At 47.3% G+C, this 19,826-nt stretch overlaps 1 protein-coding gene across 3 annotated transcripts in view; it reads left to right on the forward strand.

Annotated features, from left to right (window-relative positions):
* Positions 1–19,826, forward strand: part of ndrg3b (ndrg family member 3b) — a 118,662-nt gene that overhangs the window by 66,979 nt on the left and 31,857 nt on the right. For all 3 annotated transcript variants that reach the window (XM_072515190.1, XM_072515188.1, XM_072515189.1), the window contains exons 8-12: positions 5,393–5,479; positions 6,508–6,564; positions 12,300–12,403; positions 16,577–16,642; positions 19,481–19,532. In XM_072515190.1, coding sequence (XP_072371291.1) covers positions 5,393–5,479; positions 6,508–6,564; positions 12,300–12,403; positions 16,577–16,642; positions 19,481–19,532 — 366 coding nt within the window. The remainder of the gene's footprint in view (positions 1–5,392; positions 5,480–6,507; positions 6,565–12,299; positions 12,404–16,576; positions 16,643–19,480; positions 19,533–19,826) is intronic.

Genomic DNA, 19,826 nt, shown 5'->3' on the forward strand with positions numbered 1-19,826 from the left:
TCATCACAGGGAGTGCAGGAAGGAACCCCACACTCAGCAGGAAAGAAAGTGGAAAGTATATTTTCAGACCTCGGGACATTTAGTGTAGTTACTGTTGCAACTTAGAACACGTGACAACCAATTTGCTCGCGTTAAACCCCCACAATATGATAATGATCAGAACATTTGTTCATTTACAATCATAGAATGGTTACAGCACGGAAGGAGGCCATTCAGCCCATAGTGCCTGTGCTGGCTCTCTGAAGTAGAAATTCATCTAGTGCCACTCCCCCGTAGCCCTCCAATTTGTTTCTTTTTCGGATATTGATCCAGTTCCCTTTTGAAGGCCTCAATTTACCCTTGCCTCCATTGCATTCTTTGATTGACTGTCGCTCTGAACCATTCGCTGCGTGACAAAGCTTTTCCTCGTGCCGCTATTGCTTCCTTTGGCAATTATCTTAAATCTGAGCCTCCTGGTTCTCGATCATTCCAGCAATGGGAACAATTTCTCCCTATCTACTCTGTTCACATCCCTCATGGTTTTGAATACCTCCATCAAATCCAATCGCAACCTTCTCTTCAAGGAGAACATTCCCAACTTCCCCAGTGTAAGTGAATCATCCCTGGAACCATTCTGGTGAATCCTTTCTGCACCGTCTCTAATGCCCTCACATTGCGGATACCCCCCATTGTGATGTGCCGTACTGCCACAGTGCTAAATGGGATAGATTTCAAATAGAGCTCGGAACTCAAGCCTGTACTTACTTGCGCGTAGTACTGGGAGCAATCTGAAGATTGCTACTTGCTCATTTCCCACCTAGCTTCTTGAATTTTAACTGCAGGACCGCATCTCTCTTTCTGCCTATGTTGTTGTTACCAATGTGGACCACAACCGCTAGGTGTTCACCCTCCTCCCTCACTGCAGCCGTTCAGTGACATCTTTGATCCTGGCAACAGGGAGGCAACACATCATCCTGGATTCCAGTCTGTGTCTTCAGACATTCCTGTCAGTGCCCCTTACTGTTGAATCTCCTATCACTATTCCGGTCTTCTTTGTCCCCCCCTCCCCCACCCTCCCACTACAGCTGGGCCAGCTATGGTGACACAGATTTGGCTCTGGCTGCACATGCCAGATGAACCATCACTTTTGTCAGTATTTACAACTGAGGTTGGAGAGGGAAATGCACTCAGGAGATTCCTTTACTTACTTGCTTATTTCTTCTTGACTGTCGAGTGGTCATCCATTCCCTCTCTCCCTGCATATTCTTAAGCAGCAGGGTGACTGCGTCTATAAACGTGCAATCCACAGAACTCTCAACCATGTGGATGTGCTGCAGTGACGGCAGCTAGAGCTCCAGCCGCTGCAGCTGATGACACTTGCACATACGGTTATTCAGGACTTGGCAAATGTCCTGGATTTCCCACATGGAACAGGTTGTGCACTCCAGAGGTTGTAGCTGCCCTACCATTCCTCTTTTATTTATTTATTTATTTTTAAAAATATTTTTTATTCTCCTTTTTCACATTTTTCCCCAAATTTACACCCACCAACAATAAACAATAATCAGTAACAAATATGTCAATCCCCATATCAATAACAACGATCTCATCCTCCCACCAAACCCCAAACATTAGCCCACATGTTCACACAAACAAATGACAAAAAGGAATTAGGGATCTCCTATAGTCACCATTAACACACACAGCCCCCCTCCCCCCAACTCTCCCACCCACCTGCCCCAACTAATGTTCAATGTTATCCAGTTCTTGAAAGTGCATAATGAATAATGCCCATGAATTGTAGAACCCCTCCATCCTTCCCCTCAGTTCAAACTTAACCTTCTCAAGAGTCAAGAATTCTAACAGGTCCCCCCACCACGCCAGGGCACAGGGTGGAGAGGTTGCTCTCCAACCTATCAGGATCCGCCTTCGGGCGATCAACGAGGTGAAGGCTACAACATCTGCCTCTGCACCTGTTTCTAACCCTGGCTGGTCCGTCACCCCGAATATGGCCTCCCGGGGGCCCGGGTCCAGTTTCACATGCACCACTCTAGAAATTACCCTAAAAACCTCCTTCCAGTAATCCTCTAGCTTTGGACAGGACCAAAACATATGAACGTGATTTACCCCCCCCCCCCCCCCCCCGCGCCCCCCCCCCCCCCCCCCCCCCCCCCCCGGCAACGTTCACACACATCTTCTACTCCTTCAAAGAATCGGCTCATCCTCGCCCTCGTGAGGTGTGCTCTGTATACCACCTTCAGCTGTATCAGCCCCAACCTCGCACACGAAGTGGAGGCATTCACTCTCCGGAGCACCTCACACCAGAACCCCTCCTCCATAGCCTCTCCCAACTCTTTCTCCCACTTTGCTTTGATCCCTTCCAGTGGTGCCTTGTCCTCTTCCAAAATAGCTCCCGTAAACCGCCGACACTACCCCCTTCTCCAGTCCCCCTATCGTCAGCACCTCCTCCAGCAATGTGGAGGCCGGCTCCACCGGGAAGCTCTGTATCTCCTTTCTGGCAAAATCTCAAACCTGCATGTATCTAAACATAGCCCCCTGCTCCAGCCCATACTTCGCTTCCAGCTCCTTCAATCCTGCAAACCGACCCCGAAAAAAACAAATCTTTTAGTGTCTTAATCCCCTTCTCCTCCCATTTCCCAAAATTTCCATCCCACTTCAAAATGTGCTCAAATCTGTGGTTCCCCCAAATCGGCATGTCCCTTGACCCTGCCCCCAACCCGAAGTATTGGCGAAACTGCCTCCAATTTCTCAATGAAGCTATTATTACCGGACTCCCTGAGTATTTCCCCGGGGCCATCGGGAGCGGCGCTGTTGCTAGTGTTTTCAATCCTGACCCCCTGCACAAACTCTCCTCCATTCTGACCCCTCTGACCCAGCTTTGCACCTTCTCCCATTCGCCGCCCAGTAGTAATACATCAGGTTCAGAAGACCCAAACCCAGCCCAAACCCCCACCCTGCCTTGCCCTCTGTAGAAGCACCTTTTTAACTCTAGCCACCTTCCCTCCCCATATGAACGATGTAATCCTTCCCCCCTCAATCTCTCTGAAAAAAGCCTTTGGCAGGAAAATTGGTAGGCATTGAAAAATAAACAAAAATCACAGCAGCACGTTCATTTTAACCGCCTGTACCCGAACCGCCAGTGACAGAGGGAGACCATCTCACCTTGCCAGATCAGCTTTCACTCTCCCCACCAAACTAGAAGAAATGTTGTACCTGCGGCGCCCCCCCCCCCCCCCCCCCCCCCCCCCCCCCCCCGACACCCGGGCAACCTGCACCCCCAGGTACCTAAAGTGAGTCCCTGCCCTACTTTATGAATGGCAGCCCCCCCCACCCCTGCCCCCACCCCCGGCCGAGACATCACAAAATACTCTCTCTTGTCTAGATTTAGTTTGTACCCCGAGAAAGACCCAAACACTCGAAGCAGCTCCAATATTCCCCCTATCGACACACTCGGTTCCGACACGTATAACAGCAAGCCATCGGCATATAGGGACACCCTATGCTCTCTCTCTCTCTCTCTCTCTCTCTCTCTCTCTCTCTCTCTCTCTCTCTCTCTCTCTCTCTCTCTCTCTCTCTCTCTCTCTCTCTCTCTCTCTCTAATGTTCGAAAAGAGCTGCCTCCCTCTCACGAACCCCGTCTGATCCTCACCTATCACCTTCGGGAGGCAATCCTCCAGCCTACCCGACAATACTTTTGCGTCCACATTCAGAAGTGATATGGGCCGATACGACCCACACTCTGTTGGATCCTCATCTTTTTTTAGCAACAGGGAAATCGATGCCTGCCCCAAAGTTTGTGGCAACACCCCCTTCCCTATCGTCTCCTCAAACATCCCCACCATCAGGGGTGCCAGCTTATCCTTGAATTTTTTATAATATTCCACCGGAAACCCATCCGGCCCTGCCACCTTCCCCGACTGCATCCTCCCAATCGCATCTTTTATCTCCTGCTCCATTATCTCTCCTTCTAATGTCGCCCTGTCTCTCTCCCCTAACCTCGGGTACTCCAACCCATCTAGAAATTCCTGCATCTCCCGGTCTCCCCCAGGTGGCTCTGACCCGTACAACCTCTCATAAAATTCCTCAAAGACCTTGTTAATCAGATCCGGAGCCACCACCAACTTCCCTGCCCCTCACCTGAACAATTTCCATGACCGCTGCCTCCCTCCGGAGGTGACCTGCTAACATATCTCCATGTTCGTAAATTGCACCCCTTGCTCGTCTCAGTTGGCGCACCGCCCACCTGGTAGATAACCATTCCTCTTTTAAGGTAATTTAAATTACTATTTATATAAATAAATATGACTTACCAGCTACTCACTTCTCTTCATCTGCTATCACGTTAATATAGGGAAGATTAATTTAAATGCTACACTTAACACTTATTTTAAGAAATTAGATTTTTAATTTGACAATTCCTTAGGCTAACTTCCTAACTTTACAATATTCAATGACCTATCAATTCACAGCATTTCTGTGATGTCACAGGTTGTTTTGTTTTCTCTCACTTCAGTGATCCTGACCTGTTTCACATTCCCACTCCACTTCCCAGTGATCCTGACCTCCTTTACACTGCTCCCGGTCTGCTTCACAGTACTCTGACCTCCTTCACATGGCTCCCAGTCTGTTTCACAGAAACCCTGACCTGCTTCCCACTCCTCCCGGTCTGCTTCCCACTCCTCCCGGTCTGCTTCCCACTCCTCTCGGTCTGCTTCCCACTCCTCCCGGTCTGCTTCCCACTCCCCCCGGTCTGCTTCACACTCGTCCCGGTCTGCTTCACACTCGTCCCGGTCTGCTTCACACTCCTCCCGGTCTGCTTCACACTCCTCCCAGTCTGCTTCCCACTCCTCCCGGTCTGCTTCACACTCATCCCAGTCTGCTTCACACTCCTCCCGGTCTGCTTCACACTCCTCCCGGTCTGCTTCACACTCCTCCCGGTCTGCTTCACACTCCTCCCGGTCTGCTTCACACTCCTCCCGGTCTGCTTCACACTCCTCCCGGTCTGCTTCACACTCCTCCCGGTCTGCTTCACCAGGATCCTGACCTGATTACCTGTTGGTTGAGCACTGCATATCATGAGGCTAGGTAGAACTGCCAGCTCTTCATAATTATACTATGGAACCATAATGCCCACTTAAAAGGACAAACGCAGCATTGAGTTAATACATAACCTGAAAGATGGCATCACCAACAGTGTAGCCCTCCCTCAATGTTGCACAGGCAATGCCCGCCTAGAATGTGTCGCTGGAATAGGACTTAAACACACAACCTTTCGGCCCCGAAGAGTAAGTGTTTCAACTGCGCCACAGCTGATCCACAAGAAACAATGCCGTGTATATCGTCTCTTTGAGTTGAGCCTGAGTTCAAACTTCTGCTTGTTTTGTTTTGTGCAGCTGAATCATCAAAATCTCGTGGAGGGCCTGGTCCTTATCAACATTGACCCATGTGCTAAAGGCTGGATGGACTGGGCTGCATCAAAGGTATGTGGAACTGTACCTTTAAATCATTTTGTTTCTATGAAGAAATTACTTGCCAATCTTTGCCCTCCTTTCCTGAAGGGATTCACAATCAAAGTCCTTGCTGGAGTATGATTCCCCTGACACTAATTGTCTTCCAGTAACTTCAATTCCTGAACCCTTGCAGAGTGTATTGGCATGTTGTTTGGCCGTGTAGGTGTAGCATGGCGGCTAGTCACCGAGGTGAGAGGGGCACAGCCCAGTCGGACATGGGATGGCCGGAGGGTTTCAGATTGTAGCTTTAGCCCGGGGTCCTTGAAAGAATGACGCTTGTACGGCCATAGGAAAGAGCCGTGACAGTGAGACGGATTGTCTAGCTCCTATCAATAGACAGCGTGTTCTTTATTGGTTATGTGCAGTTTGGCTACAGATTGTGTCCAGTTTGTTTAGCTCACTCTAGATTGCTGTAATGCTGGAAATATCACACGAGGATTGCACTGGGCTCTTGGTTAAGATGCAATTATTTGAGTCTGCCGTCAACGATTGCATTTTCACAGTATTAGAAATGCTCTTGAATGAGGTATCAAGAGGGCAATTAATATCTATCAGCTATTACCCAACATAAAGTGGCAATTTCAGGAAATAATGGGAACAATTGGAACAAACAACATTGGGATATTTGGTATCTGGTGACTGTTGAGCTTCTGGTGCTGGTACCTCCTGGTTTTTGGCGGTGCTGCAGTTTTTAAAAAAATTATTAAAATATTTTAAAATTAAAAAAAAAAAAATTTAGAATATCCAATTCACTTTTTCCAATTATGGGGCAATTTAGCTTGGCCAATCCACCTAGCCTGCACATCTTTGGGTTGTGGGGGCGAGACCCACGCAGACACGGGGAGAATGTGCAAACTCCACACGGACAGTGACCCGGAGCTGGGATCGAACCTGGGACCTGGGCGCCGTGAGGCAGCAGGGCTAACCCACTGTGCCACCGTGCTGCCACTTTTTTTTTTTTTTATTGAGGGAATAATCAGCTTCTTGTTCTCTTTCAGCTTTCCGGATGGACAACCAACCTGGATGACATTGTGCTGGCTCATCACTTCAGTAGTGTGAGTTGAACCTGTTTATGTTCAATTTGAGATCTTGTCCATGTGACCCACCCACCTGCTGCTCCCTCACCTAAATTTCCACCAAACTGCTAACCACCAAATTCCCTTCATGATCCCCACGTCAGCTGGTATTGTCAGCGATTCTCTCTCCTCGTATGTTGTCCCCTTCCCGACAAATCTGCTGTAATAAATTCCCCGATGGCCTCCTGCATTGTAACCTCCGTGAAGTTGAACTCATCCAAATCTCTGCTCTTGCTCACACCAAATCCGGTTCACTCACCGCCCCTGTGTTTACCGACTTTTCTTTGCTACGGGTCGAGCAGCATCCCAATTTAAACATTCTCAATCCTTGTTTTCACATCCCTCTGTGGCCCTGCCCGGTAATCCCCCCCCCCCCCCCAAACCCCCCACCCTCACAGATACCTGCACTCCTTGAATTGTGGCCCCTTGTGCATCCCTGATTTTAATGGCTCCACCATTGGGGGCCTTGCTTCAGTTTCTCCCTACACCTCTCCGCCTCTCGTTCCACCTTTAAGATGCTCCTTACAGCCTACCTCTTTAACCAAACTTTGGTCATCACCGAAGTACCTCCATATTTGTGTCGCTGCCCTAATGCTCCTGTGAAGGGACTTGGGATGTTTTACCCTGTCAAAGGTGTTCCGAGAATGCAAGTTCTTATTGTTGTGTAAGTTGAAGCTGTTTACTCACTGTATTAATTGGGATTACTGCTCCAATCCGATTTGTGTTTCCCTCTGACCTCCCTGATTACTCCTTATGGAACATCCCCACGATGCTGCAGACATAAACCGCTCAGATGTTACAGCGAGGATTTTAGACAACAGTGATGAAGCACTTGTGGAGTTGTCAGTGCCAGACCCGATATCCGAGTGCATTAACTTAACCCCTACACTCTCATCGCTAGCAATGAAGTACTTTGAGATTTGGAAATGAGGGGAGCTGCCTCAGGGAGCGGGGGGGTGGGGGGGGGGGGGGTGTTGGGGGGGATGGCGGTGGCTGAGCACAAGAGTATAAGACCAAGAAGGTTATGCTAGAACTGTACAAAACACCAGTTAGACGGCAGCTAGCGTACTCCATACGATTCTGGTCACTGCTTTACCGGAGGGATGTGATCGCATTAGAGAAGATACAGAGGCAATTTACAAGCATGTTGCCAGGGATGGAGAATGTTAGCCATGAAGAAAGATTGTAGAGGCTGGGATTGGTCTTTTTGAAGCTCAGAATGCTAAGGGGAGATTTGAGTTGACGAGTATAGAGAAGATGGGCTGAATGGCCATCTTGTGTGTTGTAAATTTGCACACTAAGGGAGGCACATTCCAGTTTTATTTACTTTTCTCCTCCAAAGCTGAATTATTGCCAGTGCTTGAAATTGTGTAGGGGTAAGATCGCCCCCCCTTTTAACTTGAGAGAGGGGTTGTCCGGAACGTCCTCCGATAAAGACACGTTAACGCACTTCCAAAGAGCCAGCATATGCACAATGGGCTGAATGGCCTCCTCCTGTGCTCTGCCTGGTCCTGGGCTGGTGAGTGGTGTTGTATTATGCTTCTTCATGTAGCATAAGCTGCTTCCTTGATGTATGCTCTGACAAAGGAAGGTTCAGACTTGGAGATAGGTTTAACACATTTATTGAACAGTTAACGATTCTCCTACTTGAGTTCGACTCTCCTGCTAATCTTACTATAGTAACTCAGTCTAACTAACCAGTCTGCTCTAAGCCATGCGGTGGGTGTGATGCTTCTGATCTGCCCCTGTCTCTCTGAGTGTCGCCTATGGAAAGAGACAGAGCATGTGTGCCCTGTCCTTTTATATGTGGGTTTTGTAATGCCCCCTTGTGGTAGTGTCACCTCTGGGTGTCTTGACTGCCCATTGGTCTGCCTATTCTATGTGTTCATTAGCTGTATGTCTGCATGTCATAACATCTCCAGTGCTCCCTCTAGTGTTTACTTAGTTGTAGTGTATTTACATTAACCCCTTGTGTATTAACAGTGATGCATATCGCCACAAGTTGATTTTGCCGCGAGCTGGCACAGATGCAGCAGGCTGAAGGGTCTTCTCCTTACTGTAACCGTCCTATGATTCTGGTTACTGACCCTATTTACTCTATAAAAACATATCATAACTTTGAACACCTCTTCCCCCAATCATCCCTGCGGAGAACAATCCCAGCTTCTCCAGCCTCCATCTCTTAAATTAAGTCCTTCGCCCCTGGTAGCAATCTGCTACATCCCATCCTTCCGAATATAGGGAGTTGAGAATTGGTCCAAGGATTCATGTTCAGGCCTAACCAGTCATTTATAAAGGTTTAGCACTGCTTTGCCTTTGTAAGTTCAGTGATTTAAATTATTGGCAGGACACTTACTTCCTAATGGCCGTGAGTCAGATGGGGAAAATGTTCCCCGTGGGTTAGTGGGGAGTGGACGCAGTATTGTCCGCTCCTGCTTAATGGCAGTGAGAGTGTCGGCAGAAATCCAACCTGAAATTTGCAACAAATGTACCTGTTTCTTGCTGAGCATTGAGAAGGATGTGACAATTTTCCGCTGAGAGGGAAGGAGCTGAGGCCGATGCTGTAATCTAGCCCGCTGGGTTGGAGTCCCAAGTGGCAAAGCCCTCTGGCGCAGTGTTTGTTTTAACCAGATTCTGCTGTGATCGTTACATTAATCGGTTCAAGGTCACTTTGGTTGAGCTGCAGGCTGGAGGCAGGCTCTAATGGAGATTACACACGCCCAACCCACATCAAACTACCACCGGGGATTTCCTGAACTGACACAATAGCAAAATAATTCCTGTGGATGGCGGAGATCTGAAACGAAAACAATCAGCAACTCGGGCTATATTTAAAGCAAAAAGTACAGAGGATACCGGAAGTCTGCAGAGGGATTTGGATAGGCTAAGTGAATGGGCTAGGGTCTGGCAGATGGAATACAATGTTGACAAATGTGAGGTTATCCATTTTGGTAGGAATAATAGCACAAGGGATTATTATTTAAATGGTAATATATTAAAACATACCGCTGTGCAGAGAGACCTGGGTGTGCTAGTGCATGCGTCGCAAAAAGTTTACAGGTGCAACAGATGATTAAGAAGGCAAATGGAGTTTTGTCCTTCATTGCGAGAGGGATGGAGTTTATGACTAGTGAGGTTACGCTGCAATTGTATAAGGTGTTAGTGAGGCCACACCTGGAGTATTGTGTTCAGTATTGGTCTCCTTACCGGAGAAAGGACGTACTGGCGCTGGAGGGTGTGCAGAGGAGATTCACTAGGTTAATCCCAGAGCTGAAGGGGTTGGATTACGAGGAGAGGTTGAGTAGACTGGGACTGTACCCGTTGGAATTTAGAAGGATGCGGGGGGGTGGGGATCACATAGAAACATATAAAATTATGATGGGAATAGCTAGAGTAGATGCGAGCAGGTTGTTTCCACTGGCGGGTGAAAGCAGAACTAGGGGGCATAGCCTCAAAATAAGGGGAAGTAGATTTGGGACTGAGCTTAGGAGGAACTTCTTCACCCAAAGGGTTGTGAATCTATGTAATTCCTTGCCCAGTGAAGCAGTTGAGGCTCCTTCATTAAATGTTTTTAAGATAAAGATAGATAGCTTTTTGAAGAATAAAGGGATTAAGGGTTATGGTGTTCAGGCCGGAAAGTGGAGCTGAGTCCAAAAAAGACCAGCCATGATCTCATTGAATGGCGGAGCAGGCTCGAGGGGCCAGATGGCTGACTCCTCCTCCTTGTTCTTATGAAAGAGAAGCCGGGAATTAACACGTTCCAGTCAGTAACCTTCGTCAGAACCGAATGACGTCAGAGATCTAGAGACATTGGTGTAGTGGTAATGTCACTGGACTAGTAATCCAGAGGCCCAGCCAAATGCTCTGGGGGCTCACCAGATCAAATCCCATTCCCAACCACCCCACCGAGGCATGTTATCGGCAGGGGGGCACACAAAAGTATGATGGGTGGCAAGCCAGGTGCCTTTCTGCCCACCCCGATCCGATCTGGTCCCCATAATGTGGCGGGGGCTGAAACTGGCAGCTGGCCACTCATTTTAGGCAATTGTGCTTGTTAACAAGACAATTAACCTGAATATTACGCTGCCCATATCATAATGCGCCTGGCATGAGCAAGTAGTAAGATACTAGGCAACATTTGCTAGGGTACCCCGACAAGGACCCCAGACAATTTTCTTTTAATTTTTAAAAAGGTGAGGAAAGGATACTTCACCCCAGGAGTGATGACTCTGACCAATGGCTGTCTTTTATGTTGAAATAAACTTTAATTTAAACACAGAATTAATCACATTAACATCAACAAAGAAACTGTTTTACAATTATCAGTTAAACAGTTCTAGGAAAAACTTAAAGCTTACTATTTTACCTGCTGCAAACTCCAATTAAGCATACCCAGTACAGTTCAAATTGCACTTATAAATGAAGTTAAAATAGGTTTACTCTCTCGGCTGTGCAGACCTTCAGAGAGAGTTCCTTGAGGAGCAGATTCAGCACACATCTGTCAACCTAGCAGCAATTGGCAAAACTGCTATTCAACTTAAAATCCTTCTGTCCTGCCAGACTCCGATCCGATGGCAAACTGCAAAACTACAGAAGACCTGGTTCCTCCCATTGATTACATCATCTGTATCCCACCAGGATGTCACATGACCCGAGTTGCTCGGACTAAATACAACCTCTCATAAATTATCTATTCTCCAGCAATCATAACTTTAAAAAAAAATCTAGAGTACCCAATTAAGGGGCAATTTAGCGTGGCCAATCCACCTAACCTGCACATCTTTATGTTGTGGGAATGAGACCCACACAAACACGGGGAGAACGTGCAAACTCCACACGGCCAGTGACCCGGGGTCGGGACCGAACCTGGGTCCTTGGTGCCGTGATACAGCAGTGCTAACCACTGCATCTGCGGAAAGAGAAATAAAATTAATGCCTCTAGCCTGTGACCTTTCATTTGAACGATAGTGATGACCAGGCCATTGATCTGAAACATTACAACTCGGTTACTTGAGAGCTGCTACGTGTTCCCAGAATTTTCCATCTTTATTTTAGATTTCCATCATCCGCAGTATTTGAATGAACAGCCTTACCCAATGTAAGTCATCGGGATGGCTAATGTCAGAAATAATAACAGTACATGCATGATGTTGCCAATTAGGGGTGTACAGTGTTTGTGAGGAATGGTTGAAAGATAACACATTAAATGCTCATGCTATAATTAATTGATTGCAGCGCCACATCCATTAATTAACTAATTATTCCACCAACTCACTGCTGCTTTAGATACATTGATTGGGTCTTGTATCCTTTGTCCCTTTTCTGTTTCTGTGTCTGCTGCTTTGATTCTATATGAAATACTTTGTGAATATTAAACTCACAAGTATATAGAGCCTTGGATGACCTTGGGACTTGCCTGGGCATTTTACATCCAGTGAAGCACTTTCAAGGTAAATGATTGTTGTATTGTAGCAACCCAGTCGCCAATCTGCGCACGGCAGTCTCCTACAAAGGTCAATGTAATAACCGTTTTATTGATGTTGTTTGAGAGATAAATATTGGCCAGGAGACCAGCATAATTGATAGACAGCATGCAGATCTGTGCAGCAAGGGGACCGTTCTCACAACCATCTTGTTGATCGTTTCATTTTCCTGAGGTGAACCAGATTTCTGCGTTTTCTCTCCCACTCCCTCAACTGCTGCCCCCTATATAGGAGGAGCTGGAAACAAACTTGGAGCTGATCCAGACCTATCGACTCCACATCTCCCAGGATATCAACCAGGAAAACCTTCACCTCTTTGTCAACTCATACAACAGGTAGAGACAGCTTTATAATGGGATATCAGTTTGCTCTTGGAACGCATGTAGCCCTGGAGCGACGCTATTGTTTTTCGATAGTGCTTGAAGGTGTTCACGCTGTGCTCACACCACACAATAGATTGCGGCCATCGATATTAACCTCCGCCGTACTGAATAACCAGTTCCTTGTAAAAAGCGGATTTTATGTTTTTTTACGGGTTAAATTCCACCTTTCCTGGTATCACAATTGTTCAGAGAGCTGATGAGCTAAACAGACCAGGGCTCAGTGCTGATAGCTGTGCAGTTAGCGTCCTTAAGAGACGCAGGAGAAAACTGACAGGGGTTTTCTGCTTCTGGTCATTCGTCCTGCAACCCTGGCTGTAAGGTTCAACTTTTGGATGCTCAGGTGAACGTGTGTTCATCGCATTTGCCTGCGATGCCCCACGTGCTCGAAAAGCCCCCTGGTGCTCATTGCTATGTGCCGTGTGTGAGTAATGCCCACCCGAGTACGGCACAGGGGACCCATCCCCTGATAAGTAGCCCCCACCCTGAAGAAAGGAGGGTGGAAAATTGGCAAATCGAACAACTCCCCTGTACAATCCCTTGCCGTTGATTTGGAGAATAAAGAACATAAAGTACTCGATTTTGTGAAAGTTAATCGACCACCGGTGTTAAATTTTCAAAGCTACCCCTGACCTCCCAATATCATTTCAAGTTTGCTGAGTTCAAGCAGCTTGTCGAAGGTTTTGCCTCTGTAGCTGATTTTCTCATTGTCTACATTCCGGAAGGCTGGGCTTTAGGGAACAACATAGACATCAAACAGCACATGAAGTGATTGTTTCAATGCACCAAAAACTATTGCTAAGTGAGGAACTACCCTGCCCAGTGGTAGTGGATACTATGGATAATGTAATTAGTGCCAAATATGCTGCTTTGCCAGAGAGACTATACATGGTGCTCAGTGACAGAGTCATTTACAAGGGTGAAAGGGATATAAAATAATAGAAGTATGATTAGTTTTACAAAACTCAAGTTAAACCATAAAGTGATAGAACCACTACCACCAGGAAACACTGGCGTAATTTTGAGAGCAAATTTTCAGACACTCTCAAATACAAGGAAATTATAGAATTTATATAGCCAAAGCAAAAATGGTTTCTTGTCCAAATTGCTAATGATGTAAATTAGTGACTAGGGTGGCACAGTGGCTAGCACTGCTATCTCACAGCACCAGGGACCCGGGTTCAATTCCAGCCTTGGGTGACTGTCCGGAGTCTGCACGTTCTCCCCGTGTTCCCGTGGGTTTCCTCTGGGTGCTCCAGTTTCCTCCCACAGTCCAAAGAAGTGCAGGTTAGGTGGATTGGCCATGCTAAATTGTCCCTAAGTGTCCAGGGACGTGCAGGTTAGGTTAGGGGATAGGGTGGGGTAGATGGGGGAGTGGACACGGACAGAGTGCTGTTTCAGAGGGTCGGTGCAGACTCGATGGGCCAAATGGCCTCCTTCTGCATTGTAGGGATTGTTTGCACAGATGGTACAAACAATTAAGGTCTGTTTCTACTTGAGCATAGTTTGGTGGCAGTAGAAAGGGTGACTTCTTAAAGCAAGTGGACAGTCTGCTCAATGTCTGCTCAGATGAGTCCCTCTGTGATGCAAGGTGGCTTTACCAAAATGTCTAATGCTGAGGATGGAGAGGTGATCACGATTTCAGTAAGCAGCAGAAAATCGGACAGTATGTAATTTCAGTAACCGTGTAATTATTCATTTCGTGAGATAAAGAAACAGATTAGGGGATTGCTGAGCAAAAATCAAGATAGCATTAGAACTGAACCTGCGTTTCAAGTGCCACCTTGATTATGTTTCAATTAAGACCAGAATAGATAACTGTGTGGGCTTGGGTGTTGCACCAGTAGGGCTGGTCTCTCAAACCCACTGTTGATGCAGCCAAGCTCGAATGAAATGGGAAATAAACATGTTCTGGCCTGCTCAGCCTCCAGAAGAGCAGGAGGGCAGAATTGCCGTTCTCCATCCTCCCTGAATCCCTAATTCAGTGTGCAGGAAATACTTGTGTCTTGGAGTAGATGCACAGCTGGAGTCATGTTTGGAATGTATGGTTTCCAGGCAGCACATTTTCCTTGCAGGAGTCCTTGAAGATCTGCAGAGTTAAGAGGAGCCTGATGATACATTTTGTATCAAATATCAGTCTCCTGCCATCCTCTAGCCCCTTCCCCAACCCACTACGACTTCAAAAACGTGGGAAAATTCCAGCTGTCCCAAATTGTACACAGCCTGAGCTACATTCCCTCTGAGCTCCGGAGCGATGCAACCATCGAGGAAATATTACGCACTTAATTATTACAGCTGAGTACGTCCTCCGCGATGGCGGGCATCCCAGCCCTGGATAGTAAATGAAGAATAACCTCTCACATAAAGTGCTTCCTGGACCATCTAGTTGAAGTAATTGTATATTAAAGACTTGTAACCTGAAGCAGGATTTTGCCAGGGCAGGCCTTCCCCAGCCTGCCACATGAAGAGTCAGCGGGAAATGCATCCCCTTGATTGGCTGGAGGGGGAGCCCTTCACCCGGGTGCAAGTCCCACCTTGGACAGCTGCATCCAACCTGCCTGTACTCCAGCCCCTGTGGAAGCAGTGACCAGTCTGCAAGCAGCCTCCAGGTTGTAAGTCCAGGGCTTTGTCATAATATCCACTCCATAATGAGATGCCGACAGTCAGTGATTGACACACAGGATAACCAATGAACACACACGACACATAACAACCAATCACCAGACAGGACACCACCACTGTAAAGCACACAGGGCATTAAGACTCTCCCTCTCTCTACAGGACACAGCTACTGAGATAGTAAGAGGGCACAAGCCAGTGAGCACTATCACCATGAGGTAGAGAGTTAGTCTGGTCAAGCCAGTAGGAGGTTATCAGTTAGATTGATCGAGTGTCAACTCACAGCAGACTATGTACAACAATCAGGAAGTTCAATAAAACAGTGTTGGACCATCTCCTGTGTCAGAAGCCTGTTTCTAGTTTCACTGCATCTAGTTGCAGTCAACGTTGAACCAACTTATTTAACACATCAGACTTGGGGTTTTTACACAGTTGGAGATGACGCCCCAGTTTGTGGTGGGGGGGTGGGGAACAAGAAGAGATCGATGTGGAAAAGTGCTTTTCCACCTCATCTACTCGATATGCTTCATCTACTCCTGGCTCTTTGCGACTGAATGGCTGCAGGAATTGGACGGGAATGGTGAAATCCCTGCTGTGGGCAAACCTCCCCGACAGTGGCAGAGACTTTGAGGCGAAGTGAAGCTGGTTGCTGTGGCCAGACTACAGACCAACTGCTCCCCGACTTCATGGTCTGTGGTAACTGAGGAACTTGCTGGCCCTCAAGGCTCGGGTCCTGAATGTGTGTAAAGCCTCCCCACCGCTGACATTTCCACAGAGGAAACGGAAGCACAGTGGTTAGCACTGTTGCCTCACAGCGCCAGGGTCCCAGGTTCGATTCCCGGCTTGGGTCACTGTCGGTGCGGAGTCTACACATTCTCCCCGTGTGTGCGTGGGTTTACTCCGGGTGCTCCGGTTTCCTCCCGCAAGTCCCGAAAGACATGCAGGTTAGTTGAACTGGACATTCTGAATTCTCCCTCTGTGTACCCGAACAGGTGCCGGAGTGTGGCGATCAGAGGGGTTTTCACAGCAACCTCATTGCAGTGTTAATGTAAGCCTGACACTGATAAAGATTATTATTATTGATAAGACGGTGGTGTGGCTGAGCTTTTTGCTGAACTTTGCCCTGACCTAAGACCTCCTGGTGGAACCAGATGCTGATCGAAAACACCCAGAAGACCGATGCCACCCCCCCCCCCCCCCCCCCCCCCCGGGTTGTGGGGGTGAGACCCACAAAGACACGGGGAGAATGTGCAAACAGTGACCCGGGGCAGGGATCGAACCCGGGTCCTCGCCGCCATGAGGCAGCAGTGCTAACCACTGTGCTTGAATGGAGAAATGTTGACATAGCAGTTTGCGATGGTAAAATTCAAGACTGGAAGCGTGACCAAAACTTGTGACGACAGGAAATGGAGTTTGATAGCAGAAACTGCAAGTCTTCATGAATATATAGATCAAAGTGTTTATTTGGAATTGAGTGTGTAATGTCTTATCATTTTTTTCCTTTTACAGTCGTAGAGATCTGGAGATTGAACGACCCATTATCGGTGTCAATGAAGCGACTGTGAAGACTCTGCAGTGAGTAACTGTTAATTGTACAAATTAAAGTTAGGTGCTGTCCAGGTTTGGGGAGGGCATCCGTGCACATATAAAGAGACACTTACTTGTATTGTTCGGAGATAGGCTTGTGCAATGTCTCACTTTGTGAATAAATGAGTAAACGTTGACTTTTGGTCTCCTCCTTTACCAACTGACAAGACGTTTAACAATAATTACTATTACCCAAAAGCATGATTAAGTTATTACAGGGTAGCCGCTGAGAGATTGTTTCCACTTGTGGGAGAGTCTGGGGCCAGAGGGCATAATCTCAGAGCAAGCGGCTCGCCCATTTAAGACGGAGATGAGGAGGAATTTTTTCTCTCAGGTAGTGAATCTGTGGAATTCTTTACCGCAGAGAGCTGTAGAGTCTGGGTCGTTAAAGTATGCTGAGATAGATATTTAATCAGTAAGGGAACCAAGGGTTATGGGGATAAGGTGCGAAAGTGGAGTTGAGGATTACCATATCAGATCAGTCAAGATTTCATTGAATGGCGGAGCAGACTCAATGGGCCGAATGGCCTACTCCTATTTCTAATGGTCTTCTGGTCTATTAAATGGTGGAATCTCAGAAGTACAGTAATTCGCTGAGAGCTTGGTTATAGCTTGAAAAATGTTATTTTTCTTCAATATCCACTCTTCCAGCTGTTAATTCTTGTTGCAGTGAAACTGAATCTTGAAGTCCATTGTATGCGAGATGCCAATATCCACAGGAAGATAGCAACTTTAGTGTTGTCTTTGAAAGGCAGCATGGAGCAAACTCCACATTTCCTCTTCAGGGTCCGAGATTCCAAGCTCAGGGCTGTCTGGTGTTTCGTCCAAATAGTTATTTGCCACCTGTAGTCTGGACATGGAGTGCTAATAGCCCAGTCAGTGTGGAATGGGAGCACGCACCGTTCGTCACAACCTCGGCTAATAGTTTATCTCCCATCATCACCCACCTAAGCTTGGGTTCTATTCTCTCATTGTCCCAAATTAAATCTGTTACTGTTCCTGCTCTGTACAGTTAAGCACCTGTTACTGACCCCAAGAAATGGTTAACGTGATTAATAAACGAGTCTGCCAATACGGGCGTTCCAAGAACCACAGTGATTTTATCTGTGCTTTAGGTTTGATGAATTTACAAGTGACTGTAAACTAACATACTGAGGCCTGTGTTAGTCATTGAAACGATGGAGCTTGTTTGTCAAGATTATAGCCCAGGGTAGTTCTAGGAAAATGCTGTTCATCTGATTAGCTGCATGATCCTAAATGTAAAATTTAGAATCAAATGTGCCTTTTCATCAGCAAGGATGCTATTTCCATCTCAGCAACATTGGTCACTCTCACCAGCCACTGAGCCCCTCGACCACGCCTTTGTCATCTCGATGCCTGACCTCTCCGATGCCTGACCTCTCCGATGCCTGACCTCTCCGATGCCTGACCTCTCCGATGCCTGACCTCTCTGATGCCTGACCTCTCCGATGCCTGACCTCTCCGATGCCTGACCTCTCCGATGCCTGACCTCTCCGATGCCTGACCTCTCCGATGCCTGACCTCTCCGATGCCTGACCTCTCCGATGCCTGACCTCTCCGATGCCTGACCTCTCCGATGCCTGACCTCTCCGATGCCTGACCTCTCCGATGCCTGACCTCTCCGATGCCTGACCTCTCCGATGCCTGACCTCTCCGATGCCTGACCTCTCCGATGCCTGACCTCTCCGATGCCTGACCTCTGTTTGCTTCCTGAGTTCTATCAAACTCCAATTTATTCGAAGCTCTGCCACTTGCATCCTTTTCTGTCCCGGGTCCTCTCGGATACCTTACCTCACTGGCCTCCATTGGTTCCCTCTTCCCCAGTGCATTCAATTCAAAACCCTTCTCCTCGTTCTCAAAGGTTTTGCCTCTTCCGGCTGCTACTGTCTCCTCCGACTCTATTCACGAGCGTTATTCGTCTAATCTTCTCATTCTGATTTTGATAGCATTTCCTCTGCCCCAGAGGGCTGTGGAAGCTCAGTCATTGGGTATGTTTAAGGTAAAGATTGAGAGATTTCCGATTAACAATAATGTAAAGGGTTCTGGGGATAGCGGACATTGAAATGGCCGATCAGCCATGATCGTGTTAAACGGCACAGCAGGCTCGATGGGCTGAATGGCCGACTCCTGTTCCTATATTCCTAACATTGTGTGGTATCCATTATCTGACAGTGTGTGGTATCTTGACATTTCATAATATTTCAAAGGCAGTTTAGGAGTGTAAGTTATTATTATTTGTGGCAGAAAGCAAGATCTGTAACATTAGCGGCATTTCTCAATCCCCGCTTTATGGAGCATCCATGACACAAGTCATTATGAAAGAAAGCTGACAGACACACAAGCTAACAGCTGTACTTCTGAAAGAAATCCATAGATCAGATTGCAATGCAAAACGACAGCTGGATGCCATTGTCTTCCTTTTGCCAAGGGTTGCCAGTTAATGTTTCAGGGATAAATAATACTCTGTTGGCATTCAAACCTTCCAACAGATTTCCAACCTGCATGATCCAAGGCTACATTTTCCCAGGTTTCTGCTTGATTGTCACATTCCGCAAAGCTTTGTTCTCAGTTACCACCACAACGCACTGTTTAACTTCTCATCCTCACTTTGAAAAATTCCCACAGCTCTACTCAAGGTCTCGGTGATTGCTTGTTTTCCCTGAGTTTTATGCTAACGTCCTCGCCTGCAATTAATTTTTGCATGATTGAACGGAGAGAGATTCGACGTTGGCGAGACCGTGTTCCGACCCAACGGGGCTGGAGAGCGCAGAGTGAGACTGAACCTTCCTTTCTGTTTTCTCTCAGGTGCCCTGCTTTGCTGGTTGTTGGTGACACTTCTCCTGCGGTGGAGGCAGTGGTAGGTGAATCAGCTGCTCATTCGGTGACGTCTTGTTCCTCTGACCTGACATTTGTAACTGATCAATGAAAAGAAACTTTCTGTGTGCTTCTTGCCCTGGCCTCCCCTTTTTGGGGAACTGGCTGGCCCTAGAGCGTGCATTGTCGGACTGTTTTACTTTATCTGATTCGCTTTGTTACTTTGAGCATCAGCGAACTCTCACGCATGCAGTTGTAACAATGCAATGTCAGGAATTCTACTGAGGCACCACACTACATGATCCAGTACATGTGTCGGGTGCATAACACTTTATTT

This window comes from Scyliorhinus torazame, chromosome 8, assembly GCF_047496885.1.
Source record: "Scyliorhinus torazame isolate Kashiwa2021f chromosome 8, sScyTor2.1, whole genome shotgun sequence".
Taxonomy (NCBI): Eukaryota; Metazoa; Chordata; class Chondrichthyes; order Carcharhiniformes; family Scyliorhinidae; genus Scyliorhinus; species Scyliorhinus torazame.